This window comes from Sphaeramia orbicularis, chromosome 19, assembly GCF_902148855.1.
Source record: "Sphaeramia orbicularis chromosome 19, fSphaOr1.1, whole genome shotgun sequence".
In the NCBI taxonomy this organism is placed as follows: Eukaryota; Metazoa; Chordata; class Actinopteri; order Kurtiformes; family Apogonidae; genus Sphaeramia; species Sphaeramia orbicularis.
Genome location: NC_043975.1, coordinates 15364705 through 15385191, shown reverse-complemented (window position 1 = coordinate 15385191; position 20487 = coordinate 15364705). Strand labels below are relative to the sequence as shown.

At 37.5% G+C, this 20487-nt stretch overlaps 1 protein-coding gene across 3 annotated transcripts; it reads left to right on the top strand.

Moving 5' to 3' along the window:
- Nucleotides 1-53: 53 nt before the first annotated feature.
- Nucleotides 54-15741, top strand: mbtd1 (mbt domain containing 1). 3 transcript variants are annotated; one of them, XR_003938273.1, is made up of 18 exons: nt 54-229; nt 1513-1717; nt 2579-2712; nt 2803-2917; nt 3008-3090; nt 3184-3301; nt 4186-4320; nt 4413-4501; nt 4584-4818; nt 5011-5066; nt 5452-5556; nt 6033-6180; nt 6752-6834; nt 7749-7983; nt 10314-10385; nt 11622-11777; nt 13126-13726; nt 13799-15741. XR_003938273.1 is itself a non-coding variant. In XM_030163475.1 (17 exons), the coding sequence occupies exons 1-17, from the start codon at nt 209-211 to the stop codon at nt 13242-13244; spliced, it is 2109 nt and encodes a 702-aa protein (XP_030019335.1). In that variant the 5' UTR covers nt 54-208; the 3' UTR covers nt 13245-15741. The 3 variants fall into 3 exon arrangements, 2 of the variants coding, with proteins under 2 accessions (XP_030019335.1, XP_030019336.1); XM_030163475.1 differs by having other exon boundaries at nt 13126-15741; XM_030163476.1 differs by lacking the exon at nt 11622-11777 and having other exon boundaries at nt 55-229; nt 13126-15741.
- The last annotated feature ends 4746 nt before the right edge of the window (nt 15742-20487 follow it).

Genomic DNA, 20487 nt, shown 5'->3' with positions numbered 1-20487 from the left:
GTCGATGACCTCCATTCCGGATTGACCAATCACATGAAAGTAGGTTACGCTCGCACATGCGCAAACGCAGCAGAGTAATTTGTTGATATCCTGCTTAGTAGTATTCATTTAGACTTTGGTATTTCATAGCCAAACCTATCCCCACCGCAGGGGTTTAATTTGTGTCGGGCAGCACCGTTAACTATAACGTTATCTATATGAAGGGCTGATGGAAGACACAAGGGATTTGGTGAGTTTATTTTAAACATTTTAGGGCCGCGATCCTCCGACTACATAGGATTTGCTTAGGCTAGCGCTCCTCCTTTGTTGTTATCTTTTTTTTATGGTAGCTAGCTGCAGTTTCAGTTTGTATTAAATATTAAAACGCGCTCCAAGCATACATTGAGTACAATAAAAATAACTCCACATTAATTTTAGTTGCACCCGTGTATATATGCGTTACCTACAAAATTATATTGTTCTTTGCTTTTGTGAGTACTAACTGGAAAAACAGGTTTCCGCTAGCTAGCTGTGCTAACGCTAGTTAGCATCAGGAGCTATTTTTAATAAGGCCGCCCCTGTCTTCCATTTTAGCTAGCTTTTTCTATTTTGTATTATTTTCATTTTAGTCCAGCTTGTTTTTGCATGCACGTAGCTTAACGTTGTTTCAGTTTTATTGGCTAAATAATTCACGTTATCGCAGGCTTTAGGGTATCACCTGTGATGCTCAGAGGAGGAAGTGGACTAGCGGTGATAACAGTAAACATTTCGACAGGGTTCCGGATTATGTTTGCTATTATCACACTGTCACTTTATTTAACAGCATATTTTTTTGTTGTATTTTTAAAAATAATAATTTATTAAATAATTATGATAATACAATTATGATTTCCATTTAGTTTCTGCATAATAGATCTCAATGCGGATGGACAATTTTACTATCAATCGAATACTTAATTTAACATTTGATCATGCGGTGAATAAACATTACATATTTTTTCATCCACTGTTTTTATTCTGTTTATTTTACTTTAAAAAATTTTTTTTTTTTAACCATAGTGAAGTTGTACTCCGTTTTCCTCTTATACTGACGCTATTTGTTGCATGGATTTTTATTGTTTATTTTGTAATTTTTTGTCTGGTTTTTTTATTCTAATTTTACATAGGCTTAGTGTTTAGTCATCTATTGAAATGTGGCCATGAAAAAATCATGTTATCTCATCTTTGAATCACTGTGAACTGCACTAAGTTGTATGAAAGGTTCTATACATGTAAAGGTTGCTTGATTGATGTGTTTAGGACAAAGCAAAAGGTAAAATGGTTGTAAACTTAGTGTTTTTCAGCTGTAGCTGGCCTCTAAAAGTGCTGGCTTGGACTGTAATAAGCTGTGATTTAAATTTGTCATTATTTTCTAACATTTTACAGGACAAACAACTAATAATGTCATTGAAGAATTACTGTTAGAGGGATAACCATTACTGTTAGCCCTTGTTAAGACTTCATGTCTCGTGTTATTTTTGCTGAATTTTGAAGGCTGAACGCACCCCACGTTCAGAGCGTAAGCGGAGAGACTCATTCGGGATGTTCGATGGCTATGACAGCTGCAGCGAGGAGTCCACCAGCAGCTCCAGCTCTGAAGACAGTGAGGATGAGGTGGTACCCTCCATGCCTGCTAGCCTTCCCATCATCAAAAACAATGGACAAGTGTACACCTACCCTGATGGCAAGGCTGGAATGGGTTAGTATATCAACATCTACTTAGGACTTATCCCCCATTCATATAGGCTTATAATACATGTTTAACCCAGATGACTACATGACAGTTCCACAAAAGTCAAATAAATACACATAAGAATATTCAACTTCAACAGCAGTAATATCTTGTAACGTCGGGATACAGTCATATTGCCAGTATTTTGATTGAGTAGTCAGTCTGTTATTTTCATGGTTATTGAGGAAAATATTACTGACAGTTTCAAAATTTAAACAAATATAAAAATATTAAATGTTTCAAACAAAGTATTGACTTTTATTTAGCATATTTCATTATCAAAACACCTTTACACTCACTGGTGCACATGATGAAATTGCAGTTCAACTAATCACGCAGCTCTCAGTCACATAAAATTACATACACTTAAGATCTTTAGTACTCTTTGTATAATATTATTTATATTACGCTGTAATTAGAATTTAATTTTCAGATATAATTTGCAAAGGGAAGATGCTATTGCAGCCTCTCACGACTAACAATAATAGTGTGTACAGTCCAAGTTATGATTTTTTGGTTACTCTATCTTCTGGAAAATAAACAAGAAATTTCTGCAACCTAAACTTTTTTCCTCTCTGCTACTGTACTTTACTGCTAACTACTGTATTTTTGTAGTAACCACACTTAAAGATATGCTCACTCTGCTGTTCACATTGATTCTTAAACTTCCACTAATCTCCATGATTACATTACACTCAAAAGATTTTTTAAACTTTCTTGTAACTGCATGTGGATATCTGAAATCCTGTCCTGTGAGTATGTCAGTGATTACCAACTAGTGCAATATAGTGGTCATTTTAACACAGTGTCATCTTCTCCTTTCCACAGCCACCTGTGAGATGTGTGGGATGGTTGGAGTCCGAGATGCTTTCTACTCCAAAACTAAGCGCTTCTGCAGTGTATCATGTTCCAGAAGTTATTCGTCAAACTCAAAAAAAGCTAGCATCTTGGCAAGACTCCAGGTAAGTGTGTAATAAACCCACTATAATCCACCATATCAAAGAATAAATGTACATTTTTAAAATGAAAATGTCTGCTTTGATATTTCTAAGGGCAAACCACCAACGAAAAAGGCAAAAGTCTTACAGAAACAGCCTCTTATGGCAAAGTTGGCAGCTTACGCCCAGTACCAAGCAAGCCAACAGAACCAAGCCAAGTCTAAAGCTGGTATGTTGTTAGAAAGCAGTGATAATGGCTAACAGCATCACTCAGTTCAGATGTAGCTGCAGCTTCACACTGTTTTCTTGTTCGTCACAGTGGTCCCTGCGGAGAGCTTTGACTGGGGGCGGTATATCTGTAGCAATAACACAGTAGGAGCTCCGGTCAGCTGTTTCAAACATGTAAGTAAATGCTTCAGTGAGACAGGGCAGCAGCATTTGGCAGACAGTAGAAAGAGATGTTTGACGCTTTACACTGCTTCTTGTGTGCTTCAGGCCCCTATGGGGACGTGCTGGGGAGACATCAATGAAGGAGTGAGAATTGAAGTGCTTAACTCTGATACCAGCCTCTCTACCAAGGTGTACTGGATTGCAGAAATCATTAAGCTAGCAGGTAAGACTACTGGGATAAACACAAGACACTTTTAAAGGTGGGACCAAATGATCTCACCATTTCGTTTACACAGATGTTGTTCTGGAATAAAGGCAAAATATTGCCGTAACAGAAGTGCTGTGTAAAAGGGGCTACAGTTTTAAGGTGTCTCCTAGTTAGTGGTTCATCGTTGCAGGCTTTTTAGATATCTGATTGTTGTTTCCATCTATTAACATACTAAATAAAATGATAAAAAATAACAAGAAGTGAGATGCAAAATACCTGAGCCTCCATCAACCTTTATTTAACAGTATTGTCTGCATTGCTTACTGTACTAGATCTACTCTGAGCTCTGCCTGCAGTGCGCTTACTATAAACAAAAGTTGTGCAGCCATAATCATTTATGCTGCCTTCATTACAGATGTGTCTGCATTAATTTTCATCTTGCAATTACAGTAATCAGTTAATGCTGATTGTCTCAACATGACCAATTGATCTATTATTACTCCCAAATATATTAAGTCAATCAGCAGGTTTACTAGTGTAAAAAAACAGGCTTATTCTGATGAATCAGCTTGTGTTGGATGTCATGCAACCTGCACTGTAATAGTATGGATAGATGTGTATGCTATACTATGTATCATGTATGGTTCTGTTTTATTTCCTGTCTGTGTATTACAGTCCTGTAGTCACGTGAACACAAAAGCCCCTTGAAGTCTGTGACTGTTTAGAGACTTACCTCATAAGTTAAATGTTAGACAAAAACAATTAGGTGTGAAGTGTCCAGAAACATGAGTGAGATTTACTACATTTATTTGTTTTTCATTTAACAGATGTCTTAAATGTTTTGATTTGTGTTCATATGGAAAGCTTTTAGCTACTTTGTTTGCATTGCTGTTTTACAGGGTTTAAGGCTCTCCTGCGATATGAGGGCTTTGACAATGACAGCAGTAAGGACTTCTGGTGTAATCTCTGTATCCCTGAGGTGCACCCTGTCGGATGGTGTGCATCTAGTGGCAAACCCCTTGTACCTCCAAAAAGTGAGTCTGGAACCAAGTATGACTACATTTTTTATAAGTTGTACACAGTTTTGAATGTGTAGAGGAAATTCCCGGTGGTGTTTCTCCTCCAGGTATACAACATAAATACTCGAACTGGAAAGCCTTTCTTGTGAAGCGGCTCACTGGAGCTAAAACACTGCCGCCTGACTTTAACGCCAAGGTTAGACACCCGAATGCTAAAAAAGCCCTCTGTTTGTACATTTTGCTTTTGTTTGTTAAATCCGTCTCTGTTTTCCCCTCAGGTACATGAGAACATGCAGTTTCCCTTTAAGAAGCTGATGCGGGTTGAGGTGGTGGATAAGAACTACCTGTGCCGGACACGGGTGGCCTTGGTGGAGCAGGTGATTGGTGGTCGCCTCAGGCTGGTCTATGAGGAGAGTGAGGATGGGTCAGATGACTTCTGGTGCCACATGTTTAGCCCCCTCATCCATAGCATCGGCTGGTCCCGCAGCATCGGACACCGCTTCAAACGATCCGGTGGGTTTGAGTTCGCACAGTGCTTCTGAAATAAGTCCTAAACAGCAGTATCATATTATAAGAGTGTGTGTTATATATCAGTAAATCACTTATTTAATTGATGTAGAACTTCACATGAGTCTAGCTTTATTGTGACGTAATGTCAATACATCCATTAATTATTCTAAAAGTTTTATTCTATGTATTTTGCAGACATCACAAAGAAAATGGATGGACAGATGGATGCTCCTGCACCGCTCTTCCAGAAGGTGACTTTCTGTTTAGTGCTTCCTAAGTTTTCAAGCCTGAATTTGGAGTAGACAAGTGTAAATATGAAATTGGACATGGAAAACCCCATAACTTGAACTCATGTCTACTTACATATACTCAACAATGAGGTGGCAGTGTGTTACAATGAGCAATTTTCATTATTATGTACTGTACATGGTACGGGTATGTGTTATTTAATTTAAATAAAATTATATAACATGCATATGCATTCCTAAATATAATGTGAATGAAACATTAATACAGTAGTGCTGGAGAAATGACAGCTCCTGTGATTTCATCTTACATCCTCATCAAATATGTCTTGTTTTGATTGAGAGAGACCACTAGCAGCAGAAATGACATTATTTTCTTGATTTGTCTTAGGTAAAAGATGTGGACCAGAGTGGGGATTGGTTCAAAGATGGAATGAAGTTAGAAGCCATTGACCCCCTCAACCTCTCAGCTATATGTGTAGCCACTGTAAGAAAGGTAAGTGTGTGTCCCGGCTGCACATTTACAGTCGTGGAAAAATTATAAGACCACTAAAAGTCATCAAAAACAATGGTTATGCAATCAAGTACCAGTTCCTGTATTTATCATGTGACTAAAACAGACAGAAAAGAAAACATGGAATGTCTAAAAGCACTGTTTTTGGCAGTACAATGCCATAGCTATTGATGTAAGAACTTAAGTGATTTTGATTATTATCAAGAAAACCATGGAAAATGGCTAGATATCAGCTCTGAAATTAAACTCTTATGAGCTATTTTTAGTTGTTATCGTTATATTTGTCCAAAAAAATTTACCTTTAATTGTACCAGGCATTAAAATGAACAAGAAATTGAAAAAAACAAGGGTGGTCTAATAATTTTTCTGCGACTGTACATCATGCACATTGTGTTCCTTATATGAAGCTTCAGTTGACACTGCTGGCCCACACTGAATTCAGCTGCTCTGCTGTGCAGGTGTTGGCAGACGGGTACCTCATGATCGGGATTGACGGTTCGGAGGCGGTGGACGGATCAGACTGGTTCTGCTACCACGGCACCTCCCCCTCTATCTTCCCTGTCGGATTCTGTGAAATCAATGACATTGAACTCACGCCCCCTAGAGGTAACGTATACTGTTCATTTCTGACTGCCGGGAGAATTTCAGAACCTCCTTTAATCTCACAGTATAAAATTTTGATGATCTCACTGTAGATATTTTGGGGTTGCCTTCACTGTTAAATACCCCCAAGTATCTCACACTGAAACGTTTAAGGACCACAGAGTTTTGGACAGATATTTACAAAAGTCTTTGCTAAATGCATTTGAACTTACTATTCTGAAACTTCAAATCATCATCAATAAAGACAGTACATATATATATATATATATATATATATATATATATATATATATATGTATATGTGTGTATATATATATATGTACATATATATATATGTATATATATATATATATATATATATTATATATATATATATATATTATATATATATATATATATATATGTATATATATATATATGTACATATATATATATATATACACACAACATGTAAAATATAGCATATATATAAACAACTTTATACATTCTTGTTAATACCATTTCTCTTCAGGATAGGGCACATGTTATGTTTAGATGGTTTGTGCGTCCTAATGTTCCTGGCTCTGTTCTTCAGGGTACACTAAGCTGCCATTTAAATGGTTTGACTACCTCAGAGAAATGGGTTCAATAGCTGCTCCTGTCAAGCTCTTTAACAAGGTACGTTCTGTTAATGGTTTCCCTGTGGGTTTCACTGTGGGTACATGCCACTTCCTTTATTTCCTCAGTTGACTTCTCACTGTAAATTCCTACCCTAAAATCAGACTACATACAGACAGGAACATTGCTGAACATTTTTGTATTTAAGTGAACATACCTGTACATACTGTATATGACCATAGTAAAGTATACAGGTTTAAAGATGATGATACCTCCTTATTGTGTTCCTGTCAGATTATAGCTCAATAAATAAAATCCATTAACAATTACATTGGTAAACATTGACTGCATGGTCAGTGATAAGCATGTACAGTAAAAACAAAAAGTTAAGGATATTTCTTTTGTTTTTGTTTTTGTTTTTTTTTTTCATTTTTGCCATTTGTAACCAAAACTATGTCTGGTCATTAAAAAAATGTGTTTCAATTCACACACAAAAAAGTAAAAAGTGCTGTGCAAGTATCCCAATTTAAAAAAACTTCCCAAAAATTAAAAACATCCTTAACTTTTTGTTTGTAGTGTATGTATAACAATAGTAGTGTATCAAACATTTTTCTACTACATCCAGGCTATTTATTCACTGTAGCTGTTAGTTGTTTTAGATAAATGCGCATGTAGTCTGCAAATACACATAGTATATTGTTTCACCTCTGTTGAATAACATAGAGGCTCTACTTTTTGATTCCTCATTGCTGTGGTGATTTGTCATGTCTTAGCTCTATCAGTAATGGCTTTTTTCATTCATCTGGCATGCTTGTAATTCTTGATTTGATATAAGTGGATAAGATCAGCTTGTCTGAAACAAAAAACTAACCTTCCATTTCAGGGTTTATCAACTCAGACTTCTGGTACTTGACTATGCACCTGTACTGTTAAAGTATTCATATTTTAATGTCCACGATGCCATGTATCTCCAGGAGGTTCCTAATCATGGATTCCGGCAAGGCATGAAGCTGGAGGCTGTGGACTTGATGGAGCCACGGCTGGTGTGTGTTGCCACGGTGACGAGGATAGTGCACCGGCTACTGAGGATCCACTTTGACGGCTGGGAGGATGAATACGACCAGTGGGTGGATTGCGAGTCACCTGACCTCTACCCGGTGGGCTGGTGTCAACTGACGGGATACCAGCTCCAACCTCCCGCCTCCCAGAGTAAGATACATGACCATGATCTCTGCATAGTTATCACAGCACTAGATAACATTAGTCCTGTGACGCATACTATACACTATCGGCTATCAAGTAATTGTTGATAAGAATTTGCTCGATTAAATGATCAATTGTCGGTTAATTGCCCTGTTCCACGGCGGGGTTTGTGATGTTGACAGTAGGGGGCGCCACTGCCCAAACTAGGCTTCATCGCTGAAGTTGAATAACAGGTTACCCTGTTACCTGTCCACACCTGTCTCACGGGACGGCATCTCTGCTGAAATCTCACTCCATCATGTCAGCTAATGATGCAAAGTCCATTTCTTCTAAACTGCTCCTCTTCAGAGCCATTTATTTATTGAATTTTTCTGCAGAATTTATTTAGTTATACTCCATAAATGTCATTGCCTGTACTGTATCCCCAGTGGTACAATAAATCAGTCATTGATTAATATGAAATGCTTTTTTCATGAAGTATATAAATGATATTTAGCTCTTTTTTTTTTTTGCATTTTTTTTTTCTTATAGACCTATCGAAAGAGAAATTCAGGTTCTCAGGAAAATATCAATTTTTCTTATTATTATTAAATATCAACTTATCAATTAATCGTTAATCGATTGATAAGGTCAACCAACTAATGATTAATGGATTAATCGATAATTTGCATCCCTACTAGGGATATAACGATATGAAAATTTCATATCACGGTTATTGTGACCAAAATTATCACGGTTATCATTATTATCGCGTTATTGCTGAAATGTGCTCAAAATGTTCAAAAAGTACTTATACACACACTGAAATAATTTAAACAAGTTGTATTTTGAAAAAAACACCAAAAAAACCAAATAAAACCAGAAGCACTCGGAAAGCACAGACCTCTGCCAAGGCAGATCAGTGAACCCCTGTGGCCCTCCCACCCCCCCACCCCCGATCACCACCTAAATGTAATCATTAATTCCTTGTGCCAGTATCAACATTTCCTGAAATTTTCATCCAAATCCGTCCATAACTTTTTGAGTTATTTTGCACACAGACAGACAAACAGACAAACCAACGCTGACAAAAACATAATCTCCTTGGCGGAGGTAATAATAGGCATAATGTACTTTCTGTAGGCAGAAACATTCAAATATTAACATGTAAGCAATCAAACATACAAATGTGCATTAAAGATGGAACCTTATGGACATTGTTTGACCATTTTCCATATCAAGTTTGAGTTGTTTTAGTTTCTTTTTCATAGATAGATAGTCTCTCTCACTCTCTCTCTTTCAAAGTGCGGTAATCAAACACGGTTATCATGATAATTAGATTTTAAACGGTAATACTAACCGTCTGGAATTTTACCGCGTTTTATCGTTATACCGGTAATTGTTACATCCCTAATCCCTACTATACACATACTATACTGATGATCAGCTAATACTGATAGTCTGGTCTGGCTTCTTCACTTATACCCTTTTTCCACCAAGGCATTTCCAGGGCTGGTTCAGAGCCAGTTCTTTTAGAATCCAGAAACACTTGTGACAGGGGAAGGAGGTATTATTATTATTACAACCAACAAGATAAACTCAGTGTTTGTGATCCAGAACTTACACAGTGGCCATTCTGCCAAATCCAAGAAGAAAAGCTAAATGACCATACTGACACTTCAGTATGGTCATTAAATGAACTCCAACAGGGTCTCTGGAGGGGTTGTACTGTGGCTTGCCAAGATTAGGCTCTTTTCAGTTTCATACCCTGAGTACTGGCTAGTGTGGTCATAGTCACAGTTTGTTAGGCATGCTGGCATTATGATAGCTGATCAGATAAGATAGGTGTAACCAATGGTACTGCACATTTTCACATACAGCACAGAATTGAAGTTTAAATAACTACATTCTGATCTGCAAAAAAAATCTTAAAACTTTTTTCTGTGGCGTTTATGCGGGAAACAGTGGGATTTTTTTGATAGTTGTCTAGCTATAGGGTATCTTGATAACAATTGTCAACATTAACACACTTCTTTCTTACACTGCTGCGGCTCCTCTGATGAATGTATACAGTCCTGTACAGTGACATAATCACATGACTCTAACAAACTGGTTCTCAGAAGCTGTGCAACTTGTACCAACTCCAAACCAACGCAAGGACTGGATTGGTGGAAAAGGGGTATTAAAAGATTTTGCTACTTTCCTCTGTTGTATTTGAATGTAAAGTTAGTTTAGTTTGCTTTCTGACATTTAGACCACCAGACCATTTAGCAATGTTCACTAACCTGTCTTTTCAGACTAAACCTTTAGGACTTCAGTTGTGTCATTTGTAATGATGGCATATAATCTTATTTTAGGCAACAGAGAAATGCCTCCATCTGTGCCCAAGCAGAAGAAAAAGGCCCAGCAGTACAAAGGCCAAAAGAAAAGTGAGTAGATGGTCTTATACAGTCCAGTCTAATATGTTTTTCTTTACTCCTCTTGGCCTTCTTCTTTTCTCCTACCTCTTCCTGTCACTGGCTACACTTGCAGTGGGAACTCTGTTGGTGTTTGAGTGGTCACATTACCTGTTGGCTTTCAGGAATATGTTCATTTGACCTTTTGTGTCACATTGCGGGATGCTGTGAAAAGATGAAATGAGTGTCTTCGCCCGATTGAGTTGGATTAACACATAGCCTGCATAGCTGGAGACACAAGGGAAAGAAGTGTTTGAGATAATTCAGGTGGTTGACAGCAGAGGCCTGGTCTTGCATTCAAATGTAGGCCCAAAGCTTCAGACCACAGTAGCAGATGCTAATACTGAACTGAGTTCATGTGGAAGTGTTCGGCTGCTGATATTAAAGGACAGAAATCTAAATTAGATTTTTCATCTCTGTACCATAATGTGTGAAATAAACCAAAATTTAACTTGGATTAATTTAAAAAAGGGAACATGAAGTGGCAAATTGTCTTCAAAGGTAATTGGCCACCATTACTCCTTGCTGTATCTTGAGAAGTGATTACTGTTTTTAGAAGTGAGGCTGCTCTTTTGTATGTGTACTGCAGTGCATTTTTTACATACTTGTGATTGCAATATTTCATGATATCTCATTACGAAACCACATTGTAGATCAAAACAAATGGACACACTGCTGGGGTGAGGCCCATGTAAGCTGACTGGAATTGATCCACAGAAACAGAATTCAGTTAAATCATCCGATAAATCCCCTAAATCTTATACAATCTTTTTTGTTTGTTTGTTTGTTTTTTCTTTTCTTTGTTTATTCAGAGGAGCAGATCATACAAAACTTCCCTTTCGGGTACAATTCAATGTCCATACCTCAAATGTAAACGAAGAAAATCTTATACAGATATGTATTTTAATATTTGCAGCTGTTGACTTCCATATTTTGGTTGTTATTGTAGCTCTGCTCATTGTAGCTAACGGTGCATCTGCTTAAGTGGGTCTGGCGGTGTGAGATCAGCTAACCAGGGGCTTATTCAGACGGGCATATGAACACAAGTGACAACAGTTTGAGGTTCAATACAGTTTCACCCTACACTCTGACCTTTGAACTTTCCTTCCTGACACATACATCTGATCACTGCCAACACGTGCCAGTTGAACTGACCCCCTGTGTGTAATAAGCCCCTGGTAGCTTACCCGAGTCTGGCTTGGTGTTTAGAGAGGAAGATTCCGGTTGGTCGACGGCCCTTCAGTCAGGCAGGCAGGAGGAGGAGCTTCTCGGGGGACGAAGAGCAGAGCCCGCCCCCTTACCCTACCCAGGGGCCTACTCGGCCCCCCCGGCCCCGAACCCACCTCCACCAAACCCACAAATCAGGTAACGGCACACTAATGTTAAAACCAGCACGGCACTGAGCCCTTTGAGGCGCGACGGAGATTTTATCTGGAAGAGGTCCTCAGAGTCCCGGTGCCTGGGCCTCACTGTGGAGCTGGATGCTGCTGATGCTGCATGTTCTACTGTTAAACCAACTTTGTTCATTGTCAGTGATGTCACTTGAGTATTTCCCATGCCAGTGAAGGTCTAGAATGATGCTGCACTGTTCATTTACATTTTCAAAGTCTTAGTTTGACATTACTAGTATGTTGTCTCACCTCACTGCTTCATTTTGAAGCAGTCGTAAGGCATGTTTGTTTGATTTGAAGATTTTTTTGATTGATGCTCGTCATGCATGTGGAATTGGCATTAACACAAGGAAAAAGGATATTGGTCCACTCCCTACATTTGACTTAGAGGCCCTGTTCTGGCTTTTACATGTACTTTTGGTGATGTGATAACAAGAGAACAGCTCTGAGTACATATGTTTAGACCTGGCATTAGAATGCATCTATACAAGTTTCTCAAGTGATCATTTATGATTGGATCTCCCTTCTCTACACTGTAGGCATTGTGGCTGCTGTACAAGCTGTTGAACTTGAGCAGAACAGCTTTGTTATGTTTCTTTGTAAATCCGTCACAAATGGAGAAACAGTTGGAGGTGATTTCACAATTTGGAAAATTATGGTTGTTTTACCATATCTGAAATGACAGGAGAAAAAACACAAAGGGTAGATAAAATCAGTTGGGCTGCACACGTCAAATTGAATAGTTCCATGTCACGTGTTCATGGTGCAGTTTTGATTGCCACTTGTCATTTTGTGTTGCAGCATATGAGGCAACTAACAGACACAAAGCATATTTGTTTCTACCATATACAGTGATGTATAATCGTAACATGTAACTGGTCAACAGAAGTTTAATTTTTTTTGACATATAATGGATTCAGGCTAAAATCTGTCTGATATAAAACAACACCAGGAAAAAGCTGATGGCCGACTGGTTGATATGAACCAACTTCCAGAAAACAGTGTTGAAATTTAACTATTTTTGATTTCAGAAAGTCAGTAATTGCTTAATTATTCATCTAAGTCAAAGCAATAAACAGCTGATGAAATGCTTACATAGATATGGGAATAAATATCAGCTGTGGAAATGGGAGCACATTTTACCTTGAGTGAATTGGTATTTCCCTGTGGATCTCATTGCGCAACAGTTGATATCAGAGTTTGCTACCTGTGATCACATCATGAGAAAGTAGTGTTAAAGCAAGTCTAAACAGGTCCAGAGTGCATGAAGAGACCTGGCTCATCTGTGCTGCTCTCTTATCTGTCTTTGTCCCCGTCTGTAGAGCCTCTTCTGCGAATGAAGGAGGAGGCAGCGGAGGTCGACGAGTTTACCTTCTCACAGACCATCTCTGACCAGGAGAGCAATGGCTCCGGCAGCTACTACATCAAACAGGAGCCCTGAGGTCGTGAGGATACGACAGAGCAGGATGAACCAGGACAGAACACACCTCTGGAGACTGGATCAGGATCATGGAGAGTCAAAACTCCGGTTCCACTTAGAGACCAACACCAGGCCTGTACATGGAGTCAGTACAACGTCATGAAGAGCAAGCTTCTGAAAAATCCTGAAGGGAACAACTTTGTAATGTTGTAGCTGTGTGTGCACGTAATCACTCACAAGCCCCCACATGTTTCGGATTAACAGGTTTGGGAAGCACCCACCGTCAGGCCTGGTTCATACATGTTTGGGCATTCGTTTTTTTAAAGCCTCCACCCGGCTTTTTCTCCTCTCCTGACAGAAATGTCCACTCAGATTAAAGACACTCGAGTGGAATCATCCAACAACCCTTTTTTTTTTCCACAAAAAAGGGGGTCGTGCAAGTTCACATCAGCCCATCCTGCCTCTGCCACAATCTGGGCGGCACACAGAGACCTGTAGAAACTGTGAGAACCATTTATTGAGCCAGGTCTTCAGTTTTCTTTACTTCTTTTTTTAAACATTTGGTTTGTTATCAGGTCTGAGAGTCAGCCACTGAACGCAGGATTTCCATTGGCCCAAGGAGAGAAGAGGCTGGCCCAAAGAGGAACAGAGTTGTGTATATTTTGGTTCTTTTCTTTTGAACAATATTGCCAGGTGGACTTTTCCTTTGTTAATAGTACTTGAAGCTTTTTTTTTTCTTTTATTTTGTAATGATCTATTTTGGAGTTGTTTTGTCTTAATGTTCTTATTTTACATTTACAGTTTTTGGTGGCTGTGTGGGGAATTTAATGTGCATTGTTTTATAAAAGTGATTCTATTCATATAGTATGTGGAAACCTATTCAAATAGAACTACAGAGTATAGATATTACAGCTGGTGGTTTGACGAGAGCAATCTTAGTACAAATGCTGCTCAGCATTACTCATTTACATGGGCGTTTGATATTTGGGTAGCAAAACACTTGTTAACAATCACAAGCTGTCCACTGCTTTGTTTCTCATCCAAACATTACAGTACAAGAAGCAATGAAACTCAATGTTCAAGTCTCAAAATCCACAAATTAACACAAGCTTCCAAAACTTTAAGGAGATCTTTGGTATTTCTGAAAAGTCTTGTGATTTTATTGATATGAAATGGAGAAAATAAGCAACTTTTCCATATTTCAAAAATGTTAGAAGTCTGCATAGACCAGTAAGATGTGGTGTGAGTCTGTTCCACCACAGAGAATTGACAAGTATATAAAATTAAGTTAAAAAAATCTGAAAAAATAAGAAGTATTCTCTGCTTTACAACAGAAGCAACAGGGTTCTGGTATGGAAGTGAAGCAATGTAAGCGCCTGCTGTGAATGAACCTACAAAAAAAAATAACATCAGCCAAGATAAGCTGCATAACTAAAGCACATTGAATGGTTTTGGGTTGTTGTGTTAAAGAGGACCTCCAGGGACCCATCACCAGAATCCCACAAAACCATAAATGACTGTTAGCACTGTTCACTCATACCCCACCCTTATAAAACGACAGCATTGTGTTTTAGACAAGTTGTGCTGTAATGTTAAGGAAAAATATCAAAGCTGTGGAAATAAAAATCCAGTTTAGTAAGTAAATTTGGCCCTTCAAACACACAAACGCTTATAGTTTGAGCTAATACGAGCAGCAGCGTGTGTTGCATTAAAGAAAAACCTTACTGGTATGATAGGGTACACTCTAACATGTTACTCCCACTATCCAGTCTAACGTTGACCTCTACAGTTTGGATGTAGCTGCTGTTAGGGAGGGACCAGAGTCTTATCAGAGGCGGTCGACACAACTGGCTGATTAACAAGTCCCTTTGACACGAGGCCAGTCCAGCTCTCAGTCCCACCGTACAGCACAAGAAAGCTCCACTCATCCATCACTTACATACAGTTAAAGGACACACTACAGCAGTGGTGTTTCTGTTGTTATGGGCCAACCAGTGGAGGACAAAGGCTCCAGGTTACATGTGAAACACCTCATTTGTATGGAGTCTGAAGTGTGCCACCATAGAGTTATATAGACTTTGTGAATGTATAGTTACTATTTACTAATGAATAAGAATCCTCTGAAATAGATCAGTTACATTTTATTACAATTATACAGATGAATCCTTATTCCATGAGAAAATTATGAGGTGGCTTAGTAAAAAAAAAAAATCATTTTAATTACATGTAGACAACTCAACAGTGAGGCAGTAGATGCAAATCCTGTTGTAAAGGTTCAGTGTGTAAGATTTGGAGTCTGTTTTGTACTCGGCTGCATCATTTGTAGATTGTAGCTGTCTTCGGTAACACCCCCTACACTGATTTCCTTGTTAAGAACTCAGGTCAGTTTTTTTTGTAAAATCATCAGACTGACACAGTTCTTCGGCATCTCCCATTTGCTCTTCTACAGCAGCAACAGCAGTTTAGAAACTGAATCAGCTAATGTGAGTCACGACTGCCTGTTCTGTCAAGTGCATTTTGTGCAAACTGTATTTTCATTGTTACTGCAATAAGAACAAGCGAGGGAATGTGAATATATTCCAGTTTAGTCCATTCTAAATTTACAGTGACATGAGCTTAGGAATTCACCACAAAACGGACTCCAACACAAAGTTTTTGTAAACATAAGCATGCACTTGTCTTACACATTGAACCTTTAAGATTTGAACTGACTACACTGATGATACAGACTAAAATAATATCTGAGTTGTAGACTCGTATAAATATAGTCACTAAGTAGATGTTTCTAAATACTTTTTTGAAAGTCAGTAGTCGCTTTTCCATTGGACATTTGTGCAAAACATTACTGATATTTACTAAATGCCGAAAAAACAGAAATGTGTAATGTTGGTTTTTCCATTAAATCACAAATGCGATGATTTGTTTATCGCGAAATGACATGAGAAGTCGTTCCATAAACATGGCGACGAACGTAAATATGGTGTTGATTTACAGATAAATTCATTATTATTATATATTACCACTCTATCTCATATTAAATTAAAAAATGATTCGGTTTTCTGGTGTGTCCACACATACCACGCCATGTTCCTTTTAAAACTCTGTCTTCACTTGTAATGGCCGTCAACATCTGTTTTTTTTTTTTAAATTCATGTGACTAGTTGCAGAAAAAGGTCTTTCCATTACAGTTTTGCGTGATATACCAATTGCACTACACCTGAAAAACCACCTCTTGCCAGCGCAAAAACTTTTAATCAAAAAACGAGAGTTTTGGCAAAATTCTTGTTTTTCCATTAAGTAAATTTTTATGTGCAAGTTATATTCGCATAGTTTGAGGGTCAATGGAAAAGCGACTGTTAATGAATCACTTTAACATGAAAAGGAATAGAATCATTTACTGGTTTCTTGTTTTTGCAAATCTATAATTCTCTCCAGTCCCAGATAATTTTATCTAAATAAAAATGACAAAAGTGGCACACTAGAGAGCCCATACATTCAGCATTTGTAGCATCACACTTTAGTTTCTGATATTAATGGTAAGAGGTTGAACGTGTTTTAACGATCTTAATCAAGCAGTTTTGATCTCCAAATGCAAAAAAAAAGAACATGTTGAATATTTTCTGTAGGGTGATATGCAAAGCATCGATGTTGTTTATTTGTTTGCTTTAGGTTGTTCTCATGTCAGAGCCATATGTATGCAAGCTAGTTTATGATTCAGCTGAGCCACAGAATAACAGGTTTGTTAATAATGAAACACGAACAATGCACTGCTTTTCCAATAGTCTCTGAAGGCAGCATTCACATATGACGACGGGATCTTAAAGTGGCATAGATAGATAGATTGTCTCTATATATATACGTACATATATATACATATATCTATAGTAAATTTCATGACTATGATGGTATGGAGAAACAAATCGTTTAGTCCCAAGTCCATGCTTGGCCGTGGAAATGACGAGACTCCTCCTTCATTCTTCGTAGAGCTCGATTTTTGCAGCTGTTTATCTACTACCTCCTGGTGCTAGCCACGTTTAGCTAATACAAGAGTGTGAAATAGACAACGGCAGTGGGTTAGCATATGCAAAATAAAATAACCTAAAAACAATCCACTTGAATACTAGACACCAAACAGAAAAAAAATTCTATCACAGCACATGAGGTAGTCTTCTAATTTGAATGATATGCAATAACAATAGATCCCATATTATTTTGCTATGTTAAATAAAGCACCCGTAAATGTCGAGAGCACTACATGAATAGAATTAACATAGAAGACAATTTAACAAAATGGTATTATATGACTGTGATATTTGTGAGCCAGGGCTCCGATACGGAAATATTGAAATACAGAGCAGATGTTAAGTTCTCAGCGATCATAAAAGACCCAGACATTCTCTACTTTCTCTCTCTCTCTCTCTCTACCAGTAAGGTTCATAATCCAATTCTCAGGAAGTTTGTGTTTTTCATTCTAAGGGTTGCATCAGCTACAAGTCTGAATCAGCTGGGTTTGTCTTCATCACATGCATCTCTGTGGAAGTCGATTAGTGCTGTATTCTTAATTGAATATCTAACTGTGGAATGTAACCAGTGAAGGAACGTTAATGTCGGATGGCTTTTTTTTTTTTTTTTTTTTTAAAGACATTTATGGTGTTGAGAAATCATAAATGAAACTTCAAGGGTCATATTTTTATTAAAGTATAAAATATGGAATTTTGGTAAAGCCAATATAAGTCTGAATGTTAAACAATTTTTTAAATGTACAATGAATAGAACAAAAAGTCAACCTTATATGTATTTACTACATATTCCATTTTATAATGTTCTTCAGTTTAGTGTCTTATTGTCCAAAAATGTTTATTGTAATCAAAAAAGCATTTCAGCACATATTTACCAGCTATAATATTAATTCATTAATGGTTGCATTTCACAAGAAGGTATTCACTTTTAAAGATCCCAATGATTATAGCTCTTATTTGCTTCCACATAATTCATTTAATGTAAGTCTTATCTCACCATTTTGTGTATTTTGTCATTTCTTCTGTAAATTCTATGTATGAGTGACTACACATAACACTTCAGAAGTTGATGGGGTTTTTTATTTTGTTTTTTGTTTTTTTTTAACCTGCTTTTTGTAGCTTCCTGTAAACCTTTGATTTCTTCAAGAGATGTGAGGTATGTTTTCTGCCAGTTTCCTTTTTGGATTTGTCTACTGATCAGATTGGATACACATCTTAGCTGAACAGGCTAAGTTTCTAAGACCAAATGAGCAATAAAAAAAAAAAAACAGTGTCTCACAATCAGCTGAAGCAGGAAGGTTTCAGAATAGGGTCAGAGTTGTTTTCCTCTGATGTAGGAGGGCAGAATAAAGCATTAAGTACTTCATGACCAAACTTCATGAATATCTTAGTATATATAAAAAAAAAAAAAAAGAAGACTGTTCTATGGACTAACTGCTGCTACCCTCCTCTAGATTAACCCTAAATAATCAAATGCACAATCAGCACTGTTTTAGATTTTCTGTTTCTCACTTTTCCTTGTGGATACGAAACCTCTTGATCCCCAGATCTAAAAGCGAAACATGTTTAACCTCCGTTCACAGGTAGCTGTGTATTTAACACGTTTGGGCATCAGTACTAGGAGATGGGAGTCGATGACGTGGGGTTGGGTGCAATGATCAACTGAAAGCATGTCGAACAGAGCGTATTGTGCCGATGTCGTGCTGAGCTTTTTTTTTTTTTTGTTGTCATTGGTTGTTCCTCAGTCTGTCCGTGTTTTTGTTTTTGTTCTTTTTATTGTTTTTTTTTACCCTCCTCCACTGTGATCAGAAAGGTACGGTAGCCTGTTTGCACCAAAAAAAAAAAAAAAAAAGCATGTTTGACTTAATGAAAAAAATAAATAAGTAGATTAAAATATTAAAATAAGTCACATATTTGACACTATTCATAAATTAGACTATTATTATGTTTAATATACAGAACAGTTAACTATTTCTTGGTGTTAACAGGCTTCCGTACTGAACTGGTGTTGAGGAGCAGCCTAGAGTTGGATATTTGTTTTCCTTGGATACTAACACGGGTCTTTTGTATGTGATAGCCCCTCCCCTCCCCTTCCTGATTATATTAAACCATTATATTGTGGTGCTATATATATTTGATAAAATGACTTAATGTATTGGGATTACTATTGTCTGAAAATAATTGTGAGTTGAGAGGGTTATGGTGCAAAATTTATTTTTGGATACAAATTACAAAAAAAAAAATCTATGTTAATAGTTATAAATCTATTGATATTAACACTGACCCTTGAGGTACATTATTAGATTGCAGTTTAAAGTTTGTACATCTTTTTGATAGTGTATACCAGTTTCCTTTCTTATGGTAAATTTGTGCTGTGATCAAGCTTTGATAGACTTTGTAAATAAAGCCAAATGTTTGGATCATAATATTGGTTGTAATGGATGGCTTCTTTGTTTACAAGCGTTGCAAACTGTTTCCGCATGGCTGTGAAAGTTTATCTGGTGATTTTTGTAAGATCTGACTTTTACACTGAATAAAAAGGCTTATGACTTCACACTGTGGAAAACCTTTCTTCAAGTGTGTGAGTGAAGTTCACTCATTGCCAGCAAATATATTTTCATCCATGTGTTAAAATAAAATATGAGTCTTGGCTCAATAGTTAATATTAGCAAGACATTTGACATTAACATTAGAGTCCTTGTCCCAAGTGGAGGAGTTCAAGTGTCTTGGGGTTTTGTTCACAAGTGAGGGAAGGATGGAGCGTGAGATTGACAGGTGGATCAGTGCAGCGTCTGCAGTGATGCGGACGTTGAATCGGTCTTTCATGGTAAAGTAGGAGCGAAACTGAAAGGCGAAGCTCTCGATTTACTGGTCAGTCTGTGTTCCTACTCTCACCTATACACTCAGTTTATTTAAATCCAGGTTAAAGACCCACCTGTTCTCAGCGGCATTTGAAGGGGCTACTCTTTTGTACTGCAGTGCATCTTTCACACACTTGTGATTGCAGTATTTCATGTTATCTCATAAATAAACCAGACTGTACATGTAAACATTAAACATTACAGCATTTTATTGTGGTGCTATATGTATTTGATAAAATGAAGAAAAAATCATTCAGAAGTTGCCAGAGAAATACCTCTAGGTCTTTAAGGATTAAATAACTTCAAGCTACAGTGTACAGGGTGGGGAAGCAAAATTTACAATGAACATTTAGTTGTTTTTTCTCAGCAGGCACTACGTCAATT

Excerpts from the sequence above, each read along its gene's own strand:
- mbtd1 (XM_030163475.1), top strand. The coding sequence starts at position 209 with ATGGAAGACACAAGGGATTTG. Across the intron at positions 4,321-4,412 it reads ACCCCTTGTACCTCCAAAAA|GTATACAACATAAATACTCG; the intron begins GTGAGTCTGGAA and ends TTTCTCCTCCAG. Across the intron at positions 6,835-7,748 it reads CTGTCAAGCTCTTTAACAAG|GAGGTTCCTAATCATGGATT; the intron begins GTACGTTCTGTT and ends ATGTATCTCCAG.